The sequence below is a fragment of the Pseudophryne corroboree genome, chromosome 11 (assembly GCF_028390025.1).
Source record: "Pseudophryne corroboree isolate aPseCor3 chromosome 11, aPseCor3.hap2, whole genome shotgun sequence".
Lineage (NCBI taxonomy): Eukaryota > Metazoa > Chordata > Amphibia > Anura > Myobatrachidae > Pseudophryne > Pseudophryne corroboree.
In genome coordinates, this window is record NC_086454.1 from 334851579 (window position 1) to 334877347 (window position 25769).

The window sequence follows — 25769 nt, forward strand, 5'->3', positions numbered from 1 at the left end:
AGGACTTGGTACCCGGAACTTCAAGAGATGATCACGGAAGATCCGTGGCCTCTACCTCTAAGGAGGGACTTGCTTCAGCAGGGTCCCTGTCTGTTTCAAGACTTACCGCGGCTGCGTTTGACGGCATGGCGGTTGAACGCCGGATCCTAAAGGAAAAAGGCATGCCGGAAGAAGTCATTCCTACTTTGATTAAAGCAAGGAAGGAAGTAACCGTGCAACATTATCACCGAATTTGGCGAAAATATGTTGCGTGGTGCGAAGATCGGAGTGCTCCGACGGAGGAATTTCAACTGGGTCGATTCCTACATTTCCTGCAATCAGGATTGTCTATGGGTCTCAAATTGGGATCTATTAAGGTTCAAATTTCGGCCCTGTCGATTTTCTTTCAAAAAGAATTGGCTTCAGTCCCTGAAGTCCAGACCTTTGTTAAGGGAGTGCTGCATATACAGCCTCCTGTGGTGCCTCCAGTGGCACCGTGGGATCTCAATGTGGTTTTGGACTTTCTAAAATCTCATTGGTTTGAACCACTAAAAAAAGGTGGATTTGAAATATCTCACTTGGAAAGTGACCATGCTTCTAGCCCTGGCTTCTGCCAGGAGAGTATCAGAATTGGCAGCTTTATCTTACAAAAGCCCATATCTGATTTTCCATTCGGACAGGGCAGAACTGCGGACTCGTCCGCATTTTCTCCCTAAGGTGGTGTCAGCATTTCATCTGAACCAGCCTATTGTAGTGCCTGCGGCTACAAGTGACTTGGAGGACTCCAAGTTACTGGACGTTGTCAGAGCATTAAAAATATATATTGCAAGGACAGCTGGAGTCAGAAAATCTGACTCGTTGTTTATATTGTATGCACCCAACAAGATGGGTGCTCCTGCGTCTAAGCAGACGATTGCTCGTTGGATCTGTAGCACAATCCAACTTGCACATTCTGTGGCAGGCCTGCCACAGCCTAAATCTGTAAAGGCCCACTCCACAAGGAAGGTGGGCTCATCTTGGGCGGCTGCCCGAGGGGTCTCGGCATTACAACTTTGCCGAGCAGCTACGTGGTCAGGGGAGAACACGTTTGTAAAATTTTACAAATTTGATACTCTGGCTAAGGAGGACCTGGAGTTCTCTCATTCGGTGCTGCAGAGTCATCCGCACTCTCCCGCCCGTTTGGGAGCTTTGGTATAATCCCCATGGTCCTTTCAGGAACCCCAGCATCCACTAGGACGATAGAGAAAATAAGATTTTACTTACCGATAAATCTATTTCTCGGAGTCCGTAGTGGATGCTGGGCGCCCATCCCAAGTGCGGATTATCTGCATAAATTGTACATAGTTATTGTTAACTAATTCGGGTTATTGTTGAAGGAAGCCATCGTTCAGAGGCTCCGCTGTTATCATACTGTTAACTGGGTTTAGATCACAGGTTGTACGGTGTGATTGGTGTGGCTGGTATGAGTCTTACCCGGGATTCAAAATCCTCCCTTATTGTGTACGCTCGTCCGGGCACAGTACCTAACTGGAGTCTGGAGGAGGGTCATAGGGGGAGGAGCCAGTGCACACCACCTGATCTGGAAAAGCTTTACTTTTTGTGCCCTGTCTCCTGCGGAGCCGCTATTCCCCATGGTCCTTTCAGGAACCCCAGCATCCACTACGGACTCCGAGAAATAGATTTATCGGTAAGTAAAATCTTATTTTACTTGGTAGTACAGTTACTTAGTATTGCTAGTCCAGTGCAGTTTTAGTGTTCACTCTAGGCTGTTTTAGCAGGGCGCCGCGCCCTGCCCGTTTTTTAGCAGGCAAAACCCGCCCTGCCCCTTTTGCGGCGCCCTGCTAGAACAGCCGCCCGGCATCCATTCACGCATTGGGAGAGGGCTGGGGGAAGCCCAGCACCGACGGAGGTGCTGGGCACGCCCCCAACAGTGACGTCGCCGGCCACAGACGCTCTCTATAGTAGCGTCTGTGGGCCGCACCGCCCCTAAAATGACATAGGCGTGGCCACGCCCTCTAATTTGCGTGGCCGCGCCCCCATTTCGGGCGCACGACTTCGCCGCGCGCACACACATGTGCCCCCGGAGTCCGGCGCCCTGCCCCTTTTCACTCCTAGAGTGAACACTACAGTTTTATTGTTGTTTGTAATAATTTCTGCATTGTATATGTGACTGTGTGTGCCAATAGCTGCTGTGTGGTCTCCATTCCGTGTATCTCTCACATATTGCTATCCCTATATTCTGTACCCTGAAGATGGCTAAGTGCATCAGGGTTCTCGTATGATATAGTATCTCATAGGATATACTACTTTGGTATTTTTCTCTGTGTGTTTCAGTCACCATAAATCTCTTAATTTCTCTGTTTGTGCTCTGCTTTGCAGTCACACTATACAGGGGGTTTTTGTCAGGTACTTTGTCTGCTTTTATTGTAATATTACGCCCTAAGGGTACGCTTCCAAATAGTGGGGCAGATGTATTAACCTGGAGATGGCATAAGGAAGTGATAAACCAGTGATACGTGCAAGGTGATAAACGCACCAGCCAATCAGCTCCTAACTGTTAATTGACATATTGGAACTGATTGGCTGGTGCGTTTATCACCTTGCACGTATCACTGGTTTATCACTTCCTTATTCCTTCTCCAGGATAATACATCTGCCCCAATGTCTGCTAATCAGGGCGGTAGATCCTTGGCTGATCCTGCGCCATGCAGTGCTGACGCCACGGATTGCTCAGAAGAAAACATTGCAGCCGAGGGTTCAGGTACCGGGGGTTCTATACCCCTCAGTCAGTCTGCAGCACCGGTGGCACACAAAGACCCACCTTGGGCTGCTTTTTCTAATTTACTGACTATGCTAGTAATGAGACTTGCGCCCCCTGGTGGGACCTCCTGTACCTGTACAATCACATATTGTCCCTGTTGTAAATCCACCATGGGTGGATTCTCTGTTGTCTCAGTTACAGCAGTTAAATCAGTCTTTGGTTAAACAAAAGCCTGACCCTCGCCCCGCTAGGACCAAAGGGTCATCTAAGTTGGCCATTTCTTCCTCACAATCCACTCATGTTTCGGATACGTCATCCGATGAAGATGGCTTATATACTTGACCCATCAGGCACTGATGCAGATGCTTCTGATGGGTAATCTACAGGTGGATGTTCCTGACCTCTTGGAGGCTATCAAACTGATTCTTCAGATCGATGATGAAACAACCTCCAGATACGTCTAAGAAACCTGGTAAGTTCAAGCGTCCGAAGGTTACTAAATTCGTTTTACCCCATTCTGACCACTTGGTTGACATACGTCAAGAATCCTGGGAGTATCCAGGAAATAAATTTTCTCTGTCTAAGCAGATGCTAGCTCGTTATCCCCTCGCTGCGGAGTTAAGTAAAAATTGGGAAACACCGCCGCCGGTGGACTCACAGGTCGCACGTCTGGTGGTGTCATCTGCTCTACCTGTCACTACCGTCACCTCTCTGAAGGAACCAACGGATAAGTGTGAGGAGGGTTGCTTGAAGTCTATTTACACTCTTGCAGGAGCTGTGCATAGGCCCACTATTGCGGCTTCTTGGGCTGCAAAAGCTATTGAAGCCTGGGTTCAGGAAGTTGATTTTCCTGATAATGTTAGACAATGTCTTTTGTATATTATTACACTTAGGGAGGCCAATCCCGGGATCGGGATCGGCGGGATCCCGGGATTTGAGCCCAAAAATGCTGGGATTTGAATCCCGGGATTGGAGCTTCCAATCCCGGGATTCAAGGGTTTACAGTGCGCATGTGCGGGAGGGTGGGTGTAAGCAATGACACTTACTATTAGGCGGTCGGCTGCGGCAGCCATGGACAAGCTGAACGCGGCAGCACTTCAAATGTAGCGCCGGCCGCCAGCCAATCAGAGCTGGCGGCTCGGCAGCCAATCGGGGAAGCTGCCGCGGCAGCCAATCAGGAGCCACTGCTGCGACCGCTTCCCTGATTGGCTGCCGGTCCGCCAGCTCTGGTTGGCTGGCGGCCGGCGCTTCATTTGAAATGCTCCCGCGTTCAGTGAGTCCATGGCTGCCGCGACCGCCTGCCTAATAGTAAGTGTCATTACTTACACCCACCCTCCCTCTCGCGCCGCTACCAACCCTTCCGCGCCGCTACCTACATCCTCCCTCCTGCACCACTACCTACACCCACCCTCCCGCACTGCTACCTACCCCCTCCCTACCTCCCGCACCGCTACCTACCCCCTCCCTCCCTCCCGCACCACTACCTACACCCTCCCTCCCGCACCACTACTTACACCCTCCCTCCAGCGCTGCTCCCTACAACCTTCACTGGTCCCTACTGCAATCCTGGGATCCCGGGAATCACGGGATTGACCGTTTTTCAATCCCGAATCCCGGGATTGAAAAAACGGCCCGGGATTGGCCTCCCTAATTACAGCCTCTCATTACATTCAGGAGGTGGCATTTGATGCCAGTGTCCTGGCGGCCAAAGTGTCTACTACGTCCATTCTGGCTCACCGGATTCTCTGGTTGCGGTCATGGTCTGTAGATCTGGACTCTAAAAAGACATTGGAGGTGATCCCCTTTAAGGGAAACATCCTTTTTGGGGAAGATCTAAACAAGATTGTTGCTGACTTAGCATCCGCTAAGACTGCCTATCTGCCTAGTACTAATCCTTCGGTTCCGAAGGCTAAAAATACTTCCTTTCGTTCCTTTCGACCTCCAAGTAAAGCAAAGGGTCAGGCGTACCCGAAACAGGCTCGCACTTCCAAATCCACTAAGCTTAAACCTAACCGTTCCTGGGCTGCCCGTCAGCCTGCTTCCAAAACAGACAAGCCTGCTGGGGACCCCAGGGTGGGATGCCGACTTCTACGGTTTGCCCAGGTATGGTTACAGATCACTTCAGACGCCTGGGTAAAGGAAGCCGTCGCTCACGGATACGCCATCTCTTTCAAGAAACGTCCTCTTCTACTGTCTTAACGCCCAGACCTCCTCGTTCAGTACCCTCGTGTCTACCAGGATCTGGCCCGACTGGCTTTGATGGCGTGGCTCTTGAAGCTTCAGTTCTGAGGGCCAAGGGATTTTCTGAGGCGGTCATTCAAACTATGTTGAAGGACCGTAAACCCGCTTCCGCTCGGATCTATAATAGGGTCTGTAATTCTTACTTCACCTGGCGTTCGGCTTAGAATTATAATGCATGCAAGTTTAGTACTACCAAACTCTTGGCTTTCCTGCAACAGGGCCCGGACTTAGGCCTTCGTCTGTCCTCCCTCAAGGTTCATATTTCTGCCTTGTCGATATGGTTTTAGAGGAAAAATGCAACTCTGCCTGATGTTCATACGTTCACTCAGGGTGCTTTACGGATTCAACCTCCCTATGTTCCTCCTATGGCTCCTTGGGATTTGTCGGTTGTTCTGGATGCCTTACAAGAGTCTCCGTTTGAACCTCTTGAGTCTGTGGACCTTAAGTGGCTTACTCTTAAGGTCTTGTTTTTGCTGGCTATTGCCTCTGCTAGACGGGTTTCAGACTTGGGTGCCTTGTCCTGTCGGTCACCCTTTCTGATTTTTCACCATGACCGGGCGGTTCTTAGAACTCGCCCTGGTTATCTGCCTAAGGTGGTGTCCTCTTTCCACCTTAACCAAGAGATTGTGGTTCCGGCCTTTTACCTCTCCTGGTTTATCCTCCAAAGAGCGGTCTTTGGATGTGGTACGGGCTCTCCCTATTTATGTGACGAGAACAGCTTCACTTAGGAGATCTGATTCTTTCTTTGTTCTTTTTGGGTTTCACAAACGTGGCTGGCCTGCTAATAAGCATACCTTGGCCAGTTGGATTAGATTGGTGATTGCACATGCTTATGTACAGGCTGGCCTTCTAGCTCCTGCTACCATCAAAGCCCATTCTACTCGGTCAGTTGGACCTTCTTGGGCGGCCCGCCGTGGTGTGACCCTTGAACAATTGTGCAAGGCGGCTACGTGGTCCTCAGTGAACACGTTCATAAGGTTCTATGCCTTCGATACTTCCGCCTCCCAGGATGCCTCCTTTGGACGTCGGGTTCTTGTGCTCGCTACAGTGCGTCCCCTCCCATGAGGAACTGCTTTAGGACATCCCCGCTGTAACTCCCTCTGGAATCACAGTGTACCTCGCTGCAGAAAAGGAGATTTATGGTAAGAACTTACCTTTGTTAAATCTCTTTCTGCGAGGTACACTGGATTCCACAGGGCGCCCACCCGGACGCACTTAGGCCCTCATTCCGAGTTGATCACTTGCTAGCTGCTTTTAGCAGCAGTGCAGACGCTAGGCCGCCGCCCACTGGGAGTGTATCTTAGCTTAGCAGAAGTGCGACCGAAAGGATCGCAGAACGGGTCTAAATTTTATCAAGCAGTTTCTGAGTAGCTGCAGACCTACTCCTACCTTGCGATCACTTCAGACTATTTAGTTCCTGTTTTGACGTCACACACGCCCTGCGTTCGGGCCGTTTCCCCGGGCACGCCTGCATTTTTATCCGACACGCCTGCGTTTTTTTCAATCGCTCCCCGAAAACGGTCAGTTACCACCCAGAAACACCCACTTTCTGTCAATCCCTGAACGATCAGCAGTGCGACTGAAAAGCGTCGCTAGAGCTTGTGTAAAATTACATTGGCTTTTGTGAAAGTACGACGCGCATGCGCAGAAGTGCCGATTTTTTTGCCTGATTGCTGCGCTGCGAACAACGGCAGCTAGCGATCAACTCGAAATGACCCCCTTAGCTTCTTTGGGTTTGTATGGCATTAGCCGCTGGTTCCTTCTCCTGTCGTGAGAATGTGGTGTATGTGGCTACTAACTGTTGTCGTCTCTCTTACCTGCTACTGCATTGGGCTGGTTAACAAAACTGAGCTCCAGTGCCTGGAGGCGGGGATATAGAGGAGGCGGCGCTATACATCCCGGGAATAGTCAAAGCTTTTAGCCTGTTGGTGCCTCGGATCAAGATCCATCTCTTCACCCCGATGTAATTCCCTGTGGAATCCAGTGTACCTTGCAGAAGGAGATTTAACAAAGGTAAGTTCTTACCATAAATCTCCTTTTCTGTCAGTGTCCGGCTGGGTGCACCCGTCACCCTGCATTTCTGGCAGTGCCCGGCTGGGTGCACCCATCACCCTGCATTTCTGGCAGTGCTTAATGGACCTGCATGTGAATATTTAGGGACAGCAAAGCCACAACATGTACTGGGTGCCCCCAATCCTGGCGTTATCTCTGGGCAGTGTTGGAGAACCTTGGCCTGGATTGTAGATTTAGTGCATGGGATGAATGATTATAGTGTTCTCCTATTAATGGTCACACCACGGATCCCTGTCACCTGGCGGGAGGGCCGCTCTGCCTGCGCAGTGTGCGTTGGTCATGTGTAATTGGCTGAGATCCTGGTATGTGTGGTCTCTCGGCAGGTGCTGCGGGTAACAATATTGTGTTGATGGCATGCCGTTGTTTCTGGCTCATTAGAGTTGTTGGCTCCTTCTCCGGTCTAAATATTAATTGGACTAAATCCTATTTCTCATACGTTCTAGAGGATGCTGGGGTAACCATAAGAACCATGGGGTATAGACGGGATCCGCAGGAGACATGGGCACTTTAAGACTTTCAAAGGGTGTGAACTGGCTCCTCCCACTGCCCCTCCTCCAGACCTCAGTTTTAGAATTGTGCCCAGGGAGACTGGATGCACTCTGAGGAGCTCTACTGAGTTTCTCGGGAAAAGACTTTTGTTAGGTTTTTTTATTTTCAGGGAGACTGCTGGCAACAGTCTCCCTGCTTCGTGGGACTTAGGGGAGAGAAACAGACCTACTTCTAGTGAGTTTAAAGGCTCTGCTTCTTGGCTTCAGGACACCATTAGTTCCTGAGGGTCTGATCGCTAGGTACGCCTAGATGCTCGCTCCCAGAGTTGGCCGTCACCCCCTGCCCAGTTTGTTTGTGAGTGGTGAATACACGTGTGTCGGCATGTCTGAGGCAGAGTGCTCTTCCCATGAGGAGACTGTATTAGGGACACAAGCGGCTGTGGGAGTGACCCTGTCGGCACCGCCGACTCCTGATTGGGTAAATGTGTTGAATGCTTTGAATGCAAATGTGGCTCTTATTAATAAGAGATTGGATAAATCTGAGTCTCAGAACCAGGCATGGAAGAAATCTGTGGAGGATGTGTTGTTACAAGTCCAGACCCCCTCGGGGTTACAAAAGCGATCGTTTGCTCAGTTGGCAGACACAGATACCAACATGGACTCTGACTCCAGTGTCGACTACAGTGATACCAGATTAGATCCAAAATTGGCAAAGAGCATTCGGTACATGATTGTGGCGATAAAAGACGTATTACATATCTCAGAAGACCCTCTTGTTCCTGATAAAAGGGTCTGTATGTATAAGGGAAGGAAACCTGAGGTAACGTTTCCTCCCACTCATGAACTGAACACACTATTTGAAAAGGTTTGGGAAAATCCTGATAAAAAGTTTGATTCCCAAAAGGATTCAGGTGGCGTATCAGTTTCCCTCGGGGGATAGGGAAAAGTGGGAGTCATCCCCCATTGTGGACAAGGCACTAGCACGGCTGTCCAAAAAGGTGGCTCTTCCGTCCCCTTACACGGCAGCCCTTAAGGATCCTGCGGATCGTAGGCAGGAAACTACATTGAAATCCATTTATGTCACCACAGGTACGCTGCTCAGGCCAGCCATTGCATCTGCATGAGTGAGTAGTGCTATCGAAAAATGGGCTGATAGCTTGTCTTCTGAGGTAGATACCGTGGATAGGGATAGCGTTCTCTTGACACTAGGTCATATCAGGGACGCTGCAGCCTACCTAAAGGAAGCTGCGAGGGATATCGACCTTTTGGGTTCGAAAGCCAATGCCATGGCAGTCTCAGCTAGGAGAGCATTGTGGATTCATCAATGGAATGCTGATGCTGATTCTAAGAGAAATATGGAGTCTCTGCCATATAAAGGTGGTGTCTTGTTTGGTGACGGTCTCGCTGATTTGGTATCTACGGCTACCGTGGGTAAGTCATCCTTTTTACCTTATGTTCCTGCGCAACAAAAGAAAACACACCACTATCAGATGCAGTCCTTTCGGCCCAATAAATACAAGAAAGGCCGAGGTTCTTCCTTCCTTGCTACTGCAGGAAGGGGAAAAGGTAAAATATCACCAGCAGTGGCAGGTTCCCAGGAGCAGAAGTCCTCCCCGGCTTCTGTCAAATCCACCGCATGACGCTGGGACTCCTCTGCGGGAGTCCGCACCGGTGGGGGGCACGTTTCAAACTCTTCAGTCAGTTCTGGGTTTGTTTGGCCCTGGACCCATGGGTTTTGGAAATAGTGTCCCAGGGGTACAAACTAGAGTTTCAAGATGTTCCCCCTCGCCGATTTTTCAAATCTGCCTTGCCAGCTTCTCTTCCGGACAGGGAGTTGGTACGCGACGCAATACAAAAGTTGTGTCAAAATCAGGTCATTATCAAGGTTCCCCCGTCACATCTCCAGTCTGGAGGAAGGAGATTTTATGGTGTCGGTGGATATAAAGGATGCCTACTTGCATGTTCCCATCTATCCTCCGCATCAGGCTTACCTGAGGTTTGCAGTTCAGGATTGTCATTACCAATTTCAAACGTTGCCGTTTGATCTGTCCACGGCTCCGAGGGTTTTCACCAAAGTAATGGCGGAAATGATGGTTCCTGATAAAGGAGAGATCCAGGGACCAATTGCTGCAGAACATGGTGATCTCCCTGACCGTTCTGCAACAACATGGTTGGCTCTTAAACTTGCCGAAATCACAGTTGGTGCTGACGACGCGGCTGTCTTTTCTGGGAATGATTCTGGACACAGAATTACAGAGTTTTTCTTCCAGTGGAAAAGGCTCTGGAAATTCAGAACCTGATCAAACAAATTCTGAAACCGGCAAGAGTGTCAATCCATCAATGCACTCGGTTGCTGTGAAAAATGGTGGCGGCTTACGAGGCCATTCGGTTTGGCAGATTCCATGCCAGGGTGTTTCAGTGGGATCTGTTGGACAAGTGGTTCGGATCCCACCTTCACATGCACCGAAGGATAATCCTGTCTTCCAAGATCAGAATCTCGCTCCTGTTGTGGCTGAACAGCTCTCGCCTCCTAGAGGGGCGCAGGTTCGGGATCCAGGACTGGATCCTAGTAACCACGGATGCGAGTCTCCGAGGCTGGGGTACAGTCACACAGGGGGAAAACATCCAGGGAAGATGGTTAAGCCAAGAAACTTGTCTACACATAAACGTTCCGGAGTTAAGGGCCATTTACAACGGCCTTCTTCAAACGGAACATCTGCTGCGCAATCTGCCCGTCCTGATTCAATCGGACAATGTAACAGCAGTAGCGTACATAAACCGCCAGGGCGTAACAAAAAGCAGAGCAGCAGAGGCCACGAAAGTTCTCCGTTGGGCGGAAAAACGTACAAGCGATCTGTCAGCAATCTTCATTCCAGGAGTGGACAACTGGGAAGCAGTGTCTGCTGAGGAAGTCTATCTCCATCCAGGGGAGTGGGGTCTTCATCAAGAGGTCTTCACAGAAGTGACAAGTCTTTGGGGAGTTCCTCAAATAGACATGATGGCGTCTCGTCTCAACAAGAAACTTCAGAGATATTGGCCCTCATTCTGAGTTGATCGCAGCAGCAAGAAAGTTAGCAATTGGGCAAAACCATGAGCACTGCAGGAGGGGTAGATATAACATGTGCAGAGAGAGTTAGATTTGGGTGGGGTGTGTTCAATCTGCAATCTAATTTGCAGTGTAAAAATAAAGCAGCCAGTATTTACCCTGCACAGAAACAAAATAACCCACCCAAATCTAACTCTTTCTGCACATGTTATATCTGCCTCCCCTGCAGTGCACATGGTTTTGCCCAGTTGCTAACTTTCTTGCTGCTGCGATCAACTCAGAATGAGGGCCATTGTTCCAGGTCGCGGAACCCTCAAGCAATAGCAGTGGATGCCCTAGTAACACCATGGGTGTTTCAGTCGGTGTATGTATTCCCTCCGCTTCCTCTCATTCTGAAAGTACTAAAGATCATAAGAAGAAGAAAGTTTCAGGCGATCCTCATTGTTCCAGACTGGCCAAGGAGAGCTTGGTATCCAGATCTTCAGGAATTACTCATAGGAGATCCCTGGCCCCTTCCTCTACGAGAGGATCTGTTACAGCAGGGGCCGTGCGTGTATCAAGACTTACCGCGGCTACGTTTGACGGCGTGGTGGTTGAACGCCGGATCCTAGCCCGAAATGGTATTCCCTGTGAAGTCATTCCCACACTACTTCAGGCTAGAAAAGGGGTAACGTCTAAACATTACCACCGTATTTGGAGAAAATGTGTGTCTTGGTGTGAATCCAAGAAGGCTCCTACGGAAGAATTTCAGGTAGGACGTTTTCTCCATTTTCTACAAGCAGGTGTGGATGCGGGCTTAAAGTTGGGCTCAATTAAAGTACAGTTTTCAGCCTTATCGGTTTTCTTTCAAAAACAATTGGCCTCCCTTCCAGAAGTTCAGACTTTCGTGAAAGGCGTGTTGCACATCCAACCTCCATTTGTGCCTCCAGTGGCACCATGGGATCTTAACGTGGTGTTGCAGTTCCTTCAATCACATTGGTTTGAACTTTTACAGAAGGTAGAGTTGAAATTTGTCACTTGGAAAGTGGTCATGCTGTTGGCCTTGGCATTCCGCAAGGCGGGTATCGGAGTTAGCGGCCTTGTCTCACAAGAGCCCTTATTTGATCTTCCATGAAGATAGAGCAGAGTTGAGGACTCGTCAACAATTTCTGCCGAAGGTGGTGTCGTCGTTCCACATGAACCAACCTATTGTGGTGCCAGTGGCTACTGACGTCTTAGTGGAGTCGAAGTCTCTCGATGTGGTCAGAGCTTTAAAAATTTATGTCGCCAGAACGGCTCAGATTAGGAAAACGGAGGCTCTGTTTATCCTGTATGATCCCAACAATATTGGGGCTCCTGCTTCCAAACAGACTATTGCACGCTGGATTTGTGCTACGATTTAGCGGGCTTACTCTAGGCCTGGATTGCCATTACCGGAATCGGTGAAGGCCCATTCTACCAGGAAGGTGGGCGCGTCCTGGGCGGCTGCCCGGGGGGTCTCGGCGTTACAACTTTGCCGAGCAGCTACTTGGTCGGGTTCAAACACTTTTGCTAAGTTTTACAAGTTTGATACCCTGGCCGAGGAGGACCTCATGTTTGGTCAATCGGTGCTGCAGATTCATCCGCACTCTCCCGCCCATTCTAGAGCTTTGGTATAACTCCATGGTTCTTATGGTTACCCCAGCATCCTCTAGGACGTATGAGAAAATAGGATTTTAATACCTACCGGTAAATCCTTTTCTCTTAGTCCGTAGAGGATGCTGGGCGCCTGTCCCAGTGCGTACTGTATCTGCAGTTATTAGTTGTGGTTACACACAGGTTGTGTTATGGTTATAGTCAGCCTGTTGCTGACATTGTTCATGCCGTTGGCTTGAGTTCTGTTGAATGCCATGTTCCGTGGCGTGTTTGAGGTGTGAGCTGGTATGTATCTCACCTTAGTTTAACAATAATTCCTTTCCTCGAAATGTCCGTCTCCCTGGGCACAGTTCCTATAACTGGAGTCTGGAGGAGGGACATAGAGGGAGGAGCCAGTTCACACCCATTCAAGGTCTTAAAAGTGCCCATGTACCCTGCAGATCCCGTCTATACCCCATGGTTCTTATGGTTACCCCAGCATCCTCTACGGACTAAGAGAAAAGGATTTACCGGTAGGTATTAAAATCCTATTTTCCCCTTTAAGGGCTGTGTCCGTTCTAGGTCTCTGTACAGCGTTGCGGAATATGTGTGCGCTATATAAATAACTGGTTGCCTTGTTCCAGTCATCTTCAGTGGATTGGGAGATTGTGATACTCAGAGTCTTGTGTGACTGTACACAATTTACATCCCATGACTACACATTGTACAAGGAGGAAGCCCGGCCTGGCTGTCTCCGATCGGGATAGCTTATTCAGAACGTCTCTGTCCTGGAGCATGCCCTAGTGTATGTTCTGATAAGGGCTGCCTGTGCCACTGCCAGGATTCTGTCCTCACACATGGCTAGAGGTCCTCCTTATGTGTAAAGGGCCCCATACACTAGAACGATAATGCCCGATTTCATTCAATTTCGGCCATTCGTGCCGATATATATATCGGGTGAAATCGGGCATTTTGGATGTGTATCCGATCCGATGCACGTTCCCGTGAGGGTCGGATCGGCTCCCCTAGATCGTTAGTGCTGCACTCGTGATATGTCGGTTCCCGCAGGCATGACTGGGATCGCATAAGATATATCACATGCAAAATGTATGGAATCGTATGGAACCAGTCTCGGGAAGCTCCCAGGAAAGTTCAAGGGAAATCGCCTCCGACATATCACTGTAGCGTATAAGGCCCTTAACGCTTCTGTGCTTCCTCAGTGTGCAGGTGGGGTCTCCTCTGCACCATTACGTAGTGGGTTGGCTGCACTGTGTTATGTGGCGTTTTTTCTCATGGTTTATTGAGTGGGTCTTGGGTCCAGTTGATACTTTGGTGTAACGGCTACTATTCTGTGCTGGCTCCGCTCCGGTAATGTTTCTCCTCTATAATAATGGACACCTGGAGTGTTTGAGAAGCTGCGGCGTGGACTTACCTCTACTTTACACAATCTGTTGTACGTAGCACCTGCTCCTCCACCAATACCTCCCTCTCCCCTCGTGACCTTGCTTCTCAGGCCTGGATATCATTACTGTATGGCGTCTTGCACCAGGCAGTGCGATCTTGTCTGGAAATTGAAGTGGGAGACTGATTGCCAGAATCTGGTTTGATCCAGAGTATCCCAACGTTCATAAGTGGGCTTCAGTAAATTACAGGGCCGGCCATGACAGCTTCCGTATACCAGTAACTGTGCTCTCCACACACCCCATAATCTATGGGACCACTGGTGTGACTCTCCTGACTGCAGGTGTGCGCAATCGTTCATCCATACACACTGGCGATATGAAAGAGAGATCTTGCAAAAAAGATGGTTATCGTTCACGTCGTCCAGTGCTGTCACCCTGTGTGTACGGGGCTTAAAAGTTCCAAATGCAGGGTTTATTTTTTCCACAACTTCCACAGACAGCAATTCATAAATGGGTCACAAAAGTTTACAGCTAGATTTAGCACAAAACAGGTATCACAGCATTCCAGGACTCTTAACAGTAGCCACCCCCTGGCCTATCACCCGGGCGACTAATTCACCCTCAGGAACCCGGGACTCTGTTCCCAGCAGAGGTTTAAGCCAAGCTCTCAGTTGCTGCTGAATACCTGCATGTTGTTCCCAGTAGGCTGCAAAAGCTTGACACCTGCTAAAAACATTACACCCAGGTTACAAGGTGGTGAGTATTGCCTCTCAACTGTGGCCTCCTTGCCACACTAAATTTATTGAATTTTTTTTAATTATTGCTGCGACTACAGGCGTGGCCTCGGGACCTCTAATTATGCTGGGACTACGGGCGTGGCCCCAAGACCTAATTATGGTGGGACTACAGGCGTGGCCCCCGGGACCTCTAATTATGCTGTCACTACAAGCGTGGCCCTGGGACCTCTAATTATGCTGTCACTACAGGCGTGGCCCGGGGACCTCTAATTATGCTGGTACTACAGGCGTGGCCTCGGGACCTCTAATTATGCTAGAACTACAGGCGCCGCCCCCGGGACCTATAATTATCCTGAGACTACAGGCGCGGCCCCGGGATTTCTTAGAAAGAAAGTTATAGCTCCACTGTAGAGATGTGCTGTCTGTGGCCCCCACTCCCCTGCTGAGAGGTGTGTATGCTGGTGATGTAGTAGGTAGTGTACCTGGGGTGTTGCAGCCACTTGCTGGGACTGCTAGGGTATACCTACACTACCCTCAAGTGGAAAAATATGTTTTTAACCCTCTTTTCTTTGCCTTCAGCTTGGTAGTGATAGCACGGGCCGTATTCCGGAAGGAAATGGAGACCAGACGTCAGCCTGTGAAGCGCATGTGTGAGTCTGAGCTTTATGTGTATATGTAGCTTATTAGCCGTTATGCTAGATCCTAGAACTCGCTCGGTATATCCGCAGCTAGGGATTCCATGATGATGAACTGCCTCTATCTAGAGCTGGAGCGGTTTCCTGTACATTGCTATAGTGGGGTCAGCGTGTCCATAGTGTGCAATTTGCCAGCAGTATTTGGGGTCCTGAGCATGTCCCGTTGTCCCCTGCTTGTGATACGTAATGCTTTGCTATGTCTCCTTACAGGCACAGAATCGGTTAACAAGACCCCGAGAAAAAGACGTTTCACTCCACTACAGGATGAGAAGGAGAACAGGGTTCCTGCGGTTTTGGGTGGTCCGGAGGTGGCATGCAGTGATGGCTGGTCTTCCCTGCTGCGAATCACAGAACAGGAAATTAAACCGGACACCCCAGCGGTTCCATCCGTCAAATCCCGCATCCAGATGCTGCGAGACATCAGCATGAGAGGTGCGCAGATTGTAGACGCGTGGTGCGCAGATTGTAGACGCGTGGTGCGGCCTCTAGAGTGACAGTGAGGACCTCTGGCTATAGGGGCTTTTCTTTCCGGATTTTTTTTTTAATCTTCTGGACTTAAAATGAGAGAGATAATTTTGGTGAAAGAGTCTGGACAACATAATGTAGAATTCTAGGGTGCATATAATAATGAGATGCAGGCATTGGGGAGATCCTAGTCAGTCTGCCCAAAGAACCCACTATCCTGGGGGTATCTGGACTCCAGGTCGACACCAATTGGTCGACACACCTTAAGCCGACATGAGTTTTTCACATTTTTTTTATTTTTTACATTTTTTTTTTACTTTTTCATACTTTGTGATCCACGTGGACTACAATTGGGAACGGTAACCTGTGCCGAGCGCAGCGGTAGCAGAGCGGGGCACTGTGCCGAAGCTCGCGAGCCATGCGAGGGGACACGGTGCACTAATTGGGGTTCCCCGTCACATTATGGAGAAAACGACATGAAAAAAACATAAATAAACTCATGTCGACCTTTTTCCATGTTGACCTAAGGTGTGTCGACCAATTGGTGTCGACCCTGAGTCCCAGACCCTATCCTGGGATGCACAAACCATAGACACCTATTCCAAAGTAATGGACGCCTATCAGAGCAGTTCAGTTGTTGATCCGATCAGGCGTCCATTGGTTTTTAAGCGCCCATTATAGATGGGGTGTAACCGCGTGTAGCAGCTAATCCCGTCTAAAGTACTGGCTGCCCTAACCACAGACTTTCCGCACGTTTTCTCTCGTCCCAGGAGGCAGCGATAAGAAATGTCTCTAGCAGCTAATGGTCGCTCAAACGAACCAACAATTGAATTACTTGTTTCTGCAGCGGGGTACACTGGGATTCCACAGGGAATACATCGGGGGGTGTAGAGTTGGCTCTTGATCTGAGGCACCAACAGGCTAAAGCTTTGACTGTTCCCAGGATGCATTTCACCGCCTCCTCTATAACCCCGCCTCCAGGCACTGGAGCTCAGTTTGTAAGTTGGTGCCTGCAGTGCAGGTCACTAACAGGAGGGGCTGCGCAGCCCTGAAAAGAGCTTTTTAAGAAGACTTCAAGGGCCGCAGCACTGTTTATGTCAGTCTGACATTCTGTGCTGCGGCTCCATCACCTCCCCAGCAGCCTCCTGCTCCCGCGGCCGGGTTCCCGGGTACTTGCAGCGGAGGCGCATCTGTCCTTAGGCACACCACCGCTGACGCTCTCCAGGATCGCGTGTCTGCACATCAGGGAGGAGGTAAGAGGGTCCCCCAGGTGGGACCCGCCGGTAAATCGCAGTCCGGTCAAGGTCCCAGGCGACGGACTGCGCCGCTGGCGTGGACACTGCACTGCACATGGACCCCACTAAATCCACCAGGGCAATGGAGCACAGGTCGGATTTACTAAAATCCATTTTATATAGGCTCCACAGTACCCGGTGGTGAGGACCAGCATAGGGGATAAGGCGCTGACCTGTAGTCCCTCCCCCAGCTCCGGGCGCCATCTACTGCTGGTGTTCCCGCCCTGGAGCTGCATTTCACTCTCCCTCACTCCCTGACAGAGATTTTGGCGCTATCTTCACTACTAATTGGGCTGATCTCCGGGACTGCAGGGCTCTGTCTCCTCTGTAAAGCCCCCTGTGGGACCTCCTGTGCCATTGCAGCCACATATTGTCCCTGTAGTTAATCCGCCTTGGGCGGATACTCTGTCTACCCAGTTACAACAATTAAATCAATCTTTGGTTAGACAAAAGTCTACCCCACACCCCTCTGGGGCCAAGGGGTCATGTAAACGGGCCATTTCTCTTACGTCCTAGAGGTTGCTGGGGTCCATATTAGTACCATGGGGTATAGACGGGTCCACCAGGAGCCATTGGTACTTTAAGAGTTTAACAGTGTGGGCTGGCTCCTCCCTCTATGCCCCTCCTACCAGACTCGGTTTAGAAAATGTGCCTGGAGAAGCCGGTCACAGCTAGGGGAGCTCTACAAAGCTTTCTTAGTAAAAGTTTATTTTAGAGTTTTTAATTTACAGGGAGGCCGCTGGCAACAGCTTCCCTGCATCGAGGGACTGAGGGGGGAGCAGTGTCCGCCCTGGGGGTCTGAGCCACTGTCTCTGCTGACTGGACACTGAGCTCCAGAGGGGATAGATCGCTCCCCGCCGCAGGGGAACGCTCACCCCACCAGCATGCTGCCACCCCCTTGCAGAGCTGAAGTTTGTGGCGAGTGAGACACCGACCCCCCCTAGTAAAGCGGGGGGCCGGTGTGAAGATGGCGGCTACAGGGTAGGAGCGCAGTACTAACTGTGCTCCGGGAGGCTCAGCGGTACTTAGGTGCAGCGCTGTGAGGGATGACCTGAGCCCTACACTGACCAGAAAGCCTGTCGGGGTCTGCGGATTTCAGCCAGCACAAAATCCTCAGGCCAATATAATCTTGGAAGAGCGGGAAGACAGTACCATTAAGTATGCGGCGTTCAGCGCCATTTTCCTGCCTGCAGGCACGCTGCCAGTGGAAGAGCAGTCCCTCCAGAGCACCTCCAGCTATCTGTACGGTACCAGGGGGTTGTAGAAGGGAGGGGAGGCTGTGTAAGACTTTGTCACCTATTAAGGGACACAGTCAGCGCTGGTTACGAGTCTCCCTATAGCTGTATAGCGCTGTGTATGGGTTGGCTCCAATCTCTGTGTCTCTCTGCTGTAATTGGGGGGGAAACTCTTTCTGCCCTGTACCTTTGTGTGTATGTGGGGTGTACAAGAAAACATGTCTAGAGACTCTGTCTCATATGCTGCAGAGGATTTATCTTCTCAGGAAGATCCCATCCCATGTACTCAGGATTGCACTGTTGTAGCGCAGATCCCAGCTAGAGAACCGGAGTGGTTAGCCTCTTAGGAGGGCTATTTCTCAGATTTCTGAAAGGGTTGCATGGACTGAGCATGCAGCTCAGGTATTGCAATCCTCTATGGCAGTATTGTCTGATACTGCTCCCTCGGGGCCCCCTGCGGTACATTCTCACAAATGTGCTCTTGCCCAGATTATGCAGGATGACACTGATACCGATTCTGACACCGCAGACGGGGATGGGGATGTGTCGAGGGGGACGGCATCACTTGCTAAGGGGGTGCAGTTGATGATTGAGGCCATGTGGGATGTGTTACATATTTCAGACACACCTCCTGAGCAGGTTGTGGAGGCCTTTTTCAAGGACAGGTTGAGGAGGCCTCCTGAGGAGGCCTTTTTCAAGAAAGCCCCTCTCGCCTTCCCAGCATCTAAGGAATTAAATGCTATATTTGAAAAAGCCTGGGAAAACCCGGAGAAAAAAATCCAGATCCCTAAATGGGTCCGGGTTGCTTTTCCCTTCCCGGAAGATGATAGAAAAAAATGGGAGTCTCCGCCTATAGTTGACGGCTCTGTCTCCAGGCTGTCAAAACAGGTGGTCTTACCAGTCCTGGGATCTACCGCGTTGAAGGACCCGGCAGATCGCAAAGTGGATGCTATGCTCAAATCCATATACACGGCTTCAGGGGCTATCCTGCAGCCTACTATTGCCTGTGCATGGATTTCTAAAGCTATAGCCAAGGGGTCAATCACTCTGCAGGAGGACTTGACTACGATGGATAAAGGTGACGTTGATTTATTTTTACGAAACATACAGGATTCTGCAGGGTTCCTGGTAGAATCCATGAAGGATCTGGGTTCCATGGACCCCAGTATCCTCTACGGACTACGAGAAAAGGATTTACCGGTAGGTAATTAAAATTCTATTTTCTTCCTCACAATCCACTAACATTTCGGATAATTCTTCCGATGAGGAATATACTGATCCGTCAGACACTGATACAGTCGCTTTTGATGAGGAACCTACAACCCCCAGGTTGACGTTCCTGACCGAGTGGAGGCTATTAAGCTAATTCTTCAAATAGATGATGACATTGAGCCTACTACTGCGTCTAAGAAACCTGATAAGTTCAAACGTCAGAAGGTTGCTAAAGTAGTCTTACCACATTCTGACCATTTAATTGACATACGTCAGGAATCCTGGTCGTCTCCAGGAAATACATTTTCCCTGTCTAAAAAGATGCTAGCTCGTTATCCTATCGCCCGTCTCGTGGTGTCATCTACTCTGCCTCTCACCACTGTCACCTCACTGAAGGAACAGACGGATAAGCATGTGTAGGGTTGCCTGAAGTCTATTTTACTCTCTTACTGGTGCGGTACATAGACCCACTATGGCAGCCTCCTGGGCTGCGAGAGGAATTGAAGCATGGGTTCAGGCAATTGAGGATGAGCTGCCTCAGGATTTTTTGGATACTGCCAGGCAATATCTGTCTTATATTTACAAAGCCTCCCATTATATTCAGGAGGCGGCCTCTGATGCAGGTGTAATGACGGCCAAGGCATCTACTACGTCTATCCTGGCTCGCTGAATTCTATGATTGAGGTCCTGGAAGGTGGACCCTGGACTCCAAAATGACCTTGGAGGTGCTCCCTTTTAAGGGGGACATCCTATTTGGGGAGGATCTGAACAAGATTGTAACTGACTTGGCTACTGCCAAGACTGCGTGTCTCCCAAATACTAATCCTTCTGCTCCGAAGGCTAAGAGTACAACCTTTCGTTCCTTTTGACCTCCAGGGAATGCAAAGGGTCAGGCGTATCCGCAACAGGCTCGTGCTTCCGAGACCACTAAGCCCAAATCGAAACAATCCTGGGTCGCCCGTCAGCCTGCTACCAAACAAGACAAGCCTGCTGCATGATGGGGTGGCCTTCCCCCTGGGGGACCCCAGGGTGGGAGGCCGACTTCTGCAGTTCGCCGAGGACTGGTTAAAGACCACTTCGGATGCCTGGGTGCGGGAATTGTCTCTCACAGGTACGCAATCTCTTTCAAGAGACGTCCCCTTTGCCAGTTTTGCACAACAGCGGTTTGATATTGGCAACCTACATTATCAATTCCAGGCCCTGCCTTTTGGATTGGCCACGGCCCCTCGGATCTTCACCAAGGTCACGGCCGTGATGACAGCTCTTCTCCGCTGTCAGGGGTATCAGGATCCTGCCATATCTGAACGACTTTCTGATCCTGGAGAACTCCCAAGATGTTCTCCTCAGTCATCTGGAACTGACGGTCCAATTCCTACAAGCCCACGGGTGGCTCATCAACTGGAAAAAGTCCTCGCTGGTCCCTGCTCGGAGCATGGTGCCCTGGGGACACTACTGGACACACACAGCCAACGATTGTTTTTGTCTCCAGAGAAAGTCCTGAAACTTCAGGACAGGATCCGATATTTCCTCTCTAGCCCATGTGTCTATACCAGGCATTCCCAACCACGGTCCTCAAGGCACACCAACAGTTCAGGTTTTAGTGATATCCAGGCTGCAGCACAGATGGTTAAATCAAAATAGCTCAGCTACTAATTAAGTCACCTGTGCTGCAGCCTGGATATCACTAAAACCTGCACTGTTAGTGTGCCTTGAGGACCGTGGTTGGGAATGCCTGGTCTATACACTCGGCGGTGCGAGTACTAGGCCTCATGGTGTCTGCTTTCGACATGGTAGAGTACGCTCCATTTCATTCCCGCCCTCTGCAGAGGTTAATCCTTACCAAGTGGGACGGGCTGCATCATCGGATCAGGTCTCAAATGATCTCCTTGACTCCGGAGGTTTGTCTGTCACTGACCTGGTGGCTACAGGACCGACAGTTGAGCAGGGGCCGTCCCTTCTGGATTTTCAACTGGGTCCTCCTGAGAGCGGATGCCAGTCTGCGGGGTTAGGGCGCGGTGTTGGAGCAACACTCTCTCCAGGGTTGATGGACCAGGGAGGAATCTCTCCTCCCGATAAACATTCTGGAATTGCAGGCAGTGTTCAATGCGTTGACACTGGCCCTGACTCTAGTACAGAACAGGCCTGTTCAAGTACAATCAGACAGCACCATCAAGGCGGCACTCAAAGCCGCATGGCAATGCTGGAAGTATCAAGAATCCTCTCTTGGGCGGTACGCCATCTGCCAGCAATATCGGCAGTGTTCATCTCCGGAGTCTTCAACTGGGAAGCGGATTTCCTCAGTCGTCAGAACGTTCACGCCGGAGAGTGGAGTCTTCATCCAGAAGTCTTTCAACCTATAGTGGACAAGTGGGGCCTACCAGATGTAGACCTGATGGCGTCTCGACACAATCACAAGGTTCCGGTCTTCGGTTCAAGGACAAGGGATCTACAAGCAGCGTTCATGGACGTGCTGGCAGTTCCATGGAACTTTCGGCTGCCATACGTGTTCCCTCCAGTGTCACTCCTGCCCAGGGTACTACGGAAGTTCTAGTAAGAAAGAGGAATACTACTTCTAGTCACTCCAGCGTGGCCCAGACGGCATTGGTTCTCAGGCCTTCAGGGTCTATCGATAGTGTCCTCTTCTACTTCCTCAACGCCCAGACCTCCTCGTTCAGGGCCCTTGTGTCTATCCGGACGTGGCCAGACTGGCTTTGACGACATGGCTCTTGAAACTTCACTCCTGAGGGCCAAGGGATTCTCCGAGGCGGTTATTCAAACTATGTTGAAGGCCCGCAAACCGGCTTCTGCACGGATTTATTACAGGGCCTGAAACTCTTAATTCACACGGTGTGCTGCTAAGAATTATGCCTATTCGTTCAGAACTTCCAGGCTTTTGGCTTTTCTGCAACAAGGCCTAGATTTAGGCCTTCGTCTGGCCTCCCTCAAGGTTCATATATCTTCCTTGAGGAAAATTGCATCTATTCCTGATGTTCATTCTTTCACTCAGGAAGTTTTTACGTATTCAGCCTTCTATGGGGGTCATTCCGAGTTGTTTGCTAGCTGTTTTCGTTCGCAGAGCAGCGATTAGGTTAAAATGCGGCACTTCTGCGCAAGCGCGACGTACTGTCACAAAAGCCAATGCAGTTTCACACAAGGTCTAGCGACGCTTTTCAGTCGCACTGCTGGCCGCAGAGTGATTGACAGGAAGTGGGTGTTTCTGGGAGGTAACTGACCGTTTTCGGGGAGTGTGTGTAAAAACGCAGGCGTGTCAGATACAAACACAGGCGTGCCTGGAGGAACGCAGGCGTGGCTGGCCGAACGCAGGGCCGTGTTCGTGACGTCAAAACAGGAACTAAACAGCCTGAAGTGATCGCAAGCTAGGAGTAGGTCTGGAGCTGTTCAAACAACACAAACTTTTTTTGCAGCAGCGCTGTGATCCTTTCGTTCGCACTTCTGCTAAGATACACTCCCAGAGTGCGGCGGCTTAGCGTTAGTATGGCTGCTAAAAGCAGCTAGCGAGCGAACAACTCTGAATGAGGGCCTATGTCTCTCCTGTGGCGTCATGGGATCTGTCTGGGACGTAAGAGAAAATAGGATTTTGGTTACCTACCGGTAAATCCTTTTCTCGTAGTCCGTAGAGGATGCTGGGCGCCCACCCAGCGCTTCGATTTCCTGCACACGTTATTTGGTTCAGTACAACGTTTTTTTAGTTGAGTACTGCATTGTTACTTGGTAAGTAATGTTTCAGCAGTCGCTGAGTGTTCAAGCTTTGTTGGCTTGACGTGCCTTGTATGTGTGAGCTGGTATGAATCTCACCACTATCTGTGTATAATCCTTCTTTCGAAGATGTCCGTCTCCTCGGGCACAGTTTCTAGACTGAGTCTGGTACGAGGGGCATAGAGGGAGGAGCCAGCCCACACACTCAAACTCAAGTGCTGATGGCTCCTAGTGGACCCGTCTATACCCATGGTACTAATGTGGACCCCAGCATACTCTACGGACTACCAGAAAAGGATTTACCGGTAGGTAACCAATATCCTATTTTCTCTATCGTCCTTGTGGATGCTGGGGTTCCTGAAAGGACCATGGGGAATAGCGGCTCCGCAGGAGACAGGGCACAAAAAGTAAAGCTTTCCGATCAGGTGGTGTGCACTGGCTCCTCCCCCTATGACCCTCCTCCAGACTCCAGTTAGATTTTTGTGCCCGGCCGAGAAGGGTGCAATCTAGGTGGCTCTCCTAAAGAGCTGCTTAGAGAAAGTTTAGCTTAGGTTTTTTATTTTACAGTGAGTCCTGCTGGCAACAGGATCACTGCAACGAGGGACTTAGGGGAGAAGGAGTGAACTCACCTGCGTGCAGGATGGATTGGCTTCTTGGCTACTGGACATCAGCTCCAGAGGGACGATCACAGGTACAGCCTGGATGGTCACCGGAGCCGCGCCGCCGGCCCCCTTGCAGATGCTGAAGTAAGAAGAGGTCCAGAATCGGCGGCTGAAGACTCCTGCAGTCTTCTAAAGGTAGCGCACAGCACTGCAGCTGTGCGCCATTTTCCTCTCAGCACACTTCACACGGCAGTCACTGAGGGTGCAGGGCGCTGGGAGGGGGGCGCCCTGGGAGGCAAATGAAAACCTTTTTTGGCGAAAAATACCTCACATATAGCCCCCAGAGGCTATATGGAGATATTTAACCCCTGCCAAGATTCACTAAATAGCGGGAGACGAGCCCGCCGAAAAAGGGGCGGGGCCTATCTCCTCAGCACACAGCGCCATTTTCTCTCACAGAAAGCCTGGAGAGAAGGCTCCCAGGCTCTCCCCTGCACTGCACTACAGAAACAGGGTTAAAACAGAGAGGGGGGGCACTGATTTTGGCGATATTGAGATATATATAAAGATGCTATAAGGGAAAACACTTATATAAGGTTGTCCCTATATAATTATAGCGTTTTGGTGTGTGCTGGCAAACTCTCCCTCTGTCTCCCCAAAGGGCTAGTGTGGGTCCTGTCCTCTGTCAGAGCATTCCCGGTGTGTGTGCTGTGTGTCGGTACGTGTTTGTCGACATGTATGAGGACGATGTTGGTGAGGAGGCGGAGAAATTGCCTGTAATGGTGATGTCACTCTCTAGGGAGTCGACACCGGAATGGATGGCTTATTTAGGGAATTACGTGAGAATGTCAACACGCTGCAAGGTCGGTTGACGACGTGAGACGGCCGACAAACTATTAGTACCGGTCCAGGCGTCTCAGAAACACCGTCAGGGGCGTTAAAAACGCCCATTTACCTCAGTCGGTCGACACAGACACGGACACTGAATCCAGTGTCGACGGTGAATAAACAAACGTATTTCTCATTAGGGCCACACGTTAAGGGCAATGAAGGAGGTGTTGCATATTTCTGATACTACAAGTACCACAAAAAAGGGTATTATGTGGGAGTGAAAAAACTACCTGTAGTTTTTCCTGAATCAGATAAAATAAAATGAAGTGTGTGATGATGCGTGGGGTTACCCCGATAGCAAATATTGGCGTTATACCCTTTCCCGCCAGAAATTAGGGCGCGTTGGGAAACACCCCTTAGGGTGATAAGGCGCTCACACGCTTATCAAGTGGCGTTACCGTCTCCAGATACGGCCGCCCTCAAGGAGCCAGCTGATAGGAAGCTGGAAAGATATCCTAAAAAGTATATACACACATACGGTGGTTATACTGCGACCAGCGATCGCCATCAGCCTGGAGATGCAGTGCTGGGTTGGCTTGGTCGGATTCCCTGACTGAAAATATTTTATTCATATAGAGCATTTAATAGGATGCATTCTATATATATGTACGTGAGATGCACAGAGGGATATTTGCTCTCTGGCATCAAGATAAGTACGTTGTCCATATCACCCAGAAGATGTCATGGACACGACAGTGGTCAGGTGATACAGATCCCATACGGCACATGGAAGTATTGCCGTATAAAGGGAAGGAGTTAGTTGGGGTCGGTCCATCGGACCTGGGGACCACGGCAACAGCTGGGAAATCCAACCTTTTTACCCCAAGTTACATCTCAGCTGAAAAAGACACCGTCTTTTCAGCCTCAATCCTTCCTTTCCCATGAGGGCATGCAGGCAAAAGGCCAGTCATATCTGCCCAGACATAGAGGTAAGGGAAGTAGACTGCAGCAGGCAGCCCCTTCCCAGGAAAAGAAGCCCTCCACCGAGTCTGCCAAGTCCTCAGCATGACGCTGGGGCCATGCAAGCGGACTCAAGGTGGGGGGGTAGTCTCAAGAGTCTCAGCGCGCAGTGGGATCACTCGCAGGTTGACCCCTAGATAGTACAAGTATTATCCCAGGGGTACAGATTGGAGAGTCGAGACATCTTCTCCTCGCAGGTTTCTGAAGTCTGCTTTACCAACGGCTCCCTCCGACAGGGAGGCAGCATTGGAAACAATTCACAAGCTGTATATCCAGCAGGTGATAATCAAAGTACCCCTCCTACAACAAGGAAAAGGGTATTATTTTTCCACACTATATTGTGGTACTGACGCCAGACGGCTTGGTGAGACATAGT

At 50.2% G+C, this 25769-nt stretch overlaps 1 protein-coding gene across 5 annotated transcripts in view; it reads left to right on the plus strand.

Annotated features, from left to right (window-relative positions):
• LOC134969682 (anillin-like) overlaps positions 1–25769 on the plus strand; it is a 102828-nt gene that overhangs the window by 7872 nt on the left and 69187 nt on the right. For all 5 annotated transcript variants that reach the window (XM_063945786.1, XM_063945784.1, XM_063945782.1 and 2 more), the window contains exons 2-3: positions 14901–14971; positions 15227–15448. In XM_063945786.1, the coding sequence (XP_063801856.1) occupies positions 14938–14971; positions 15227–15448 (256 nt within the window). In that variant the 5' untranslated portion in view covers positions 14901–14937. The remainder of the gene's footprint in view (positions 1–14900; positions 14972–15226; positions 15449–25769) is intronic.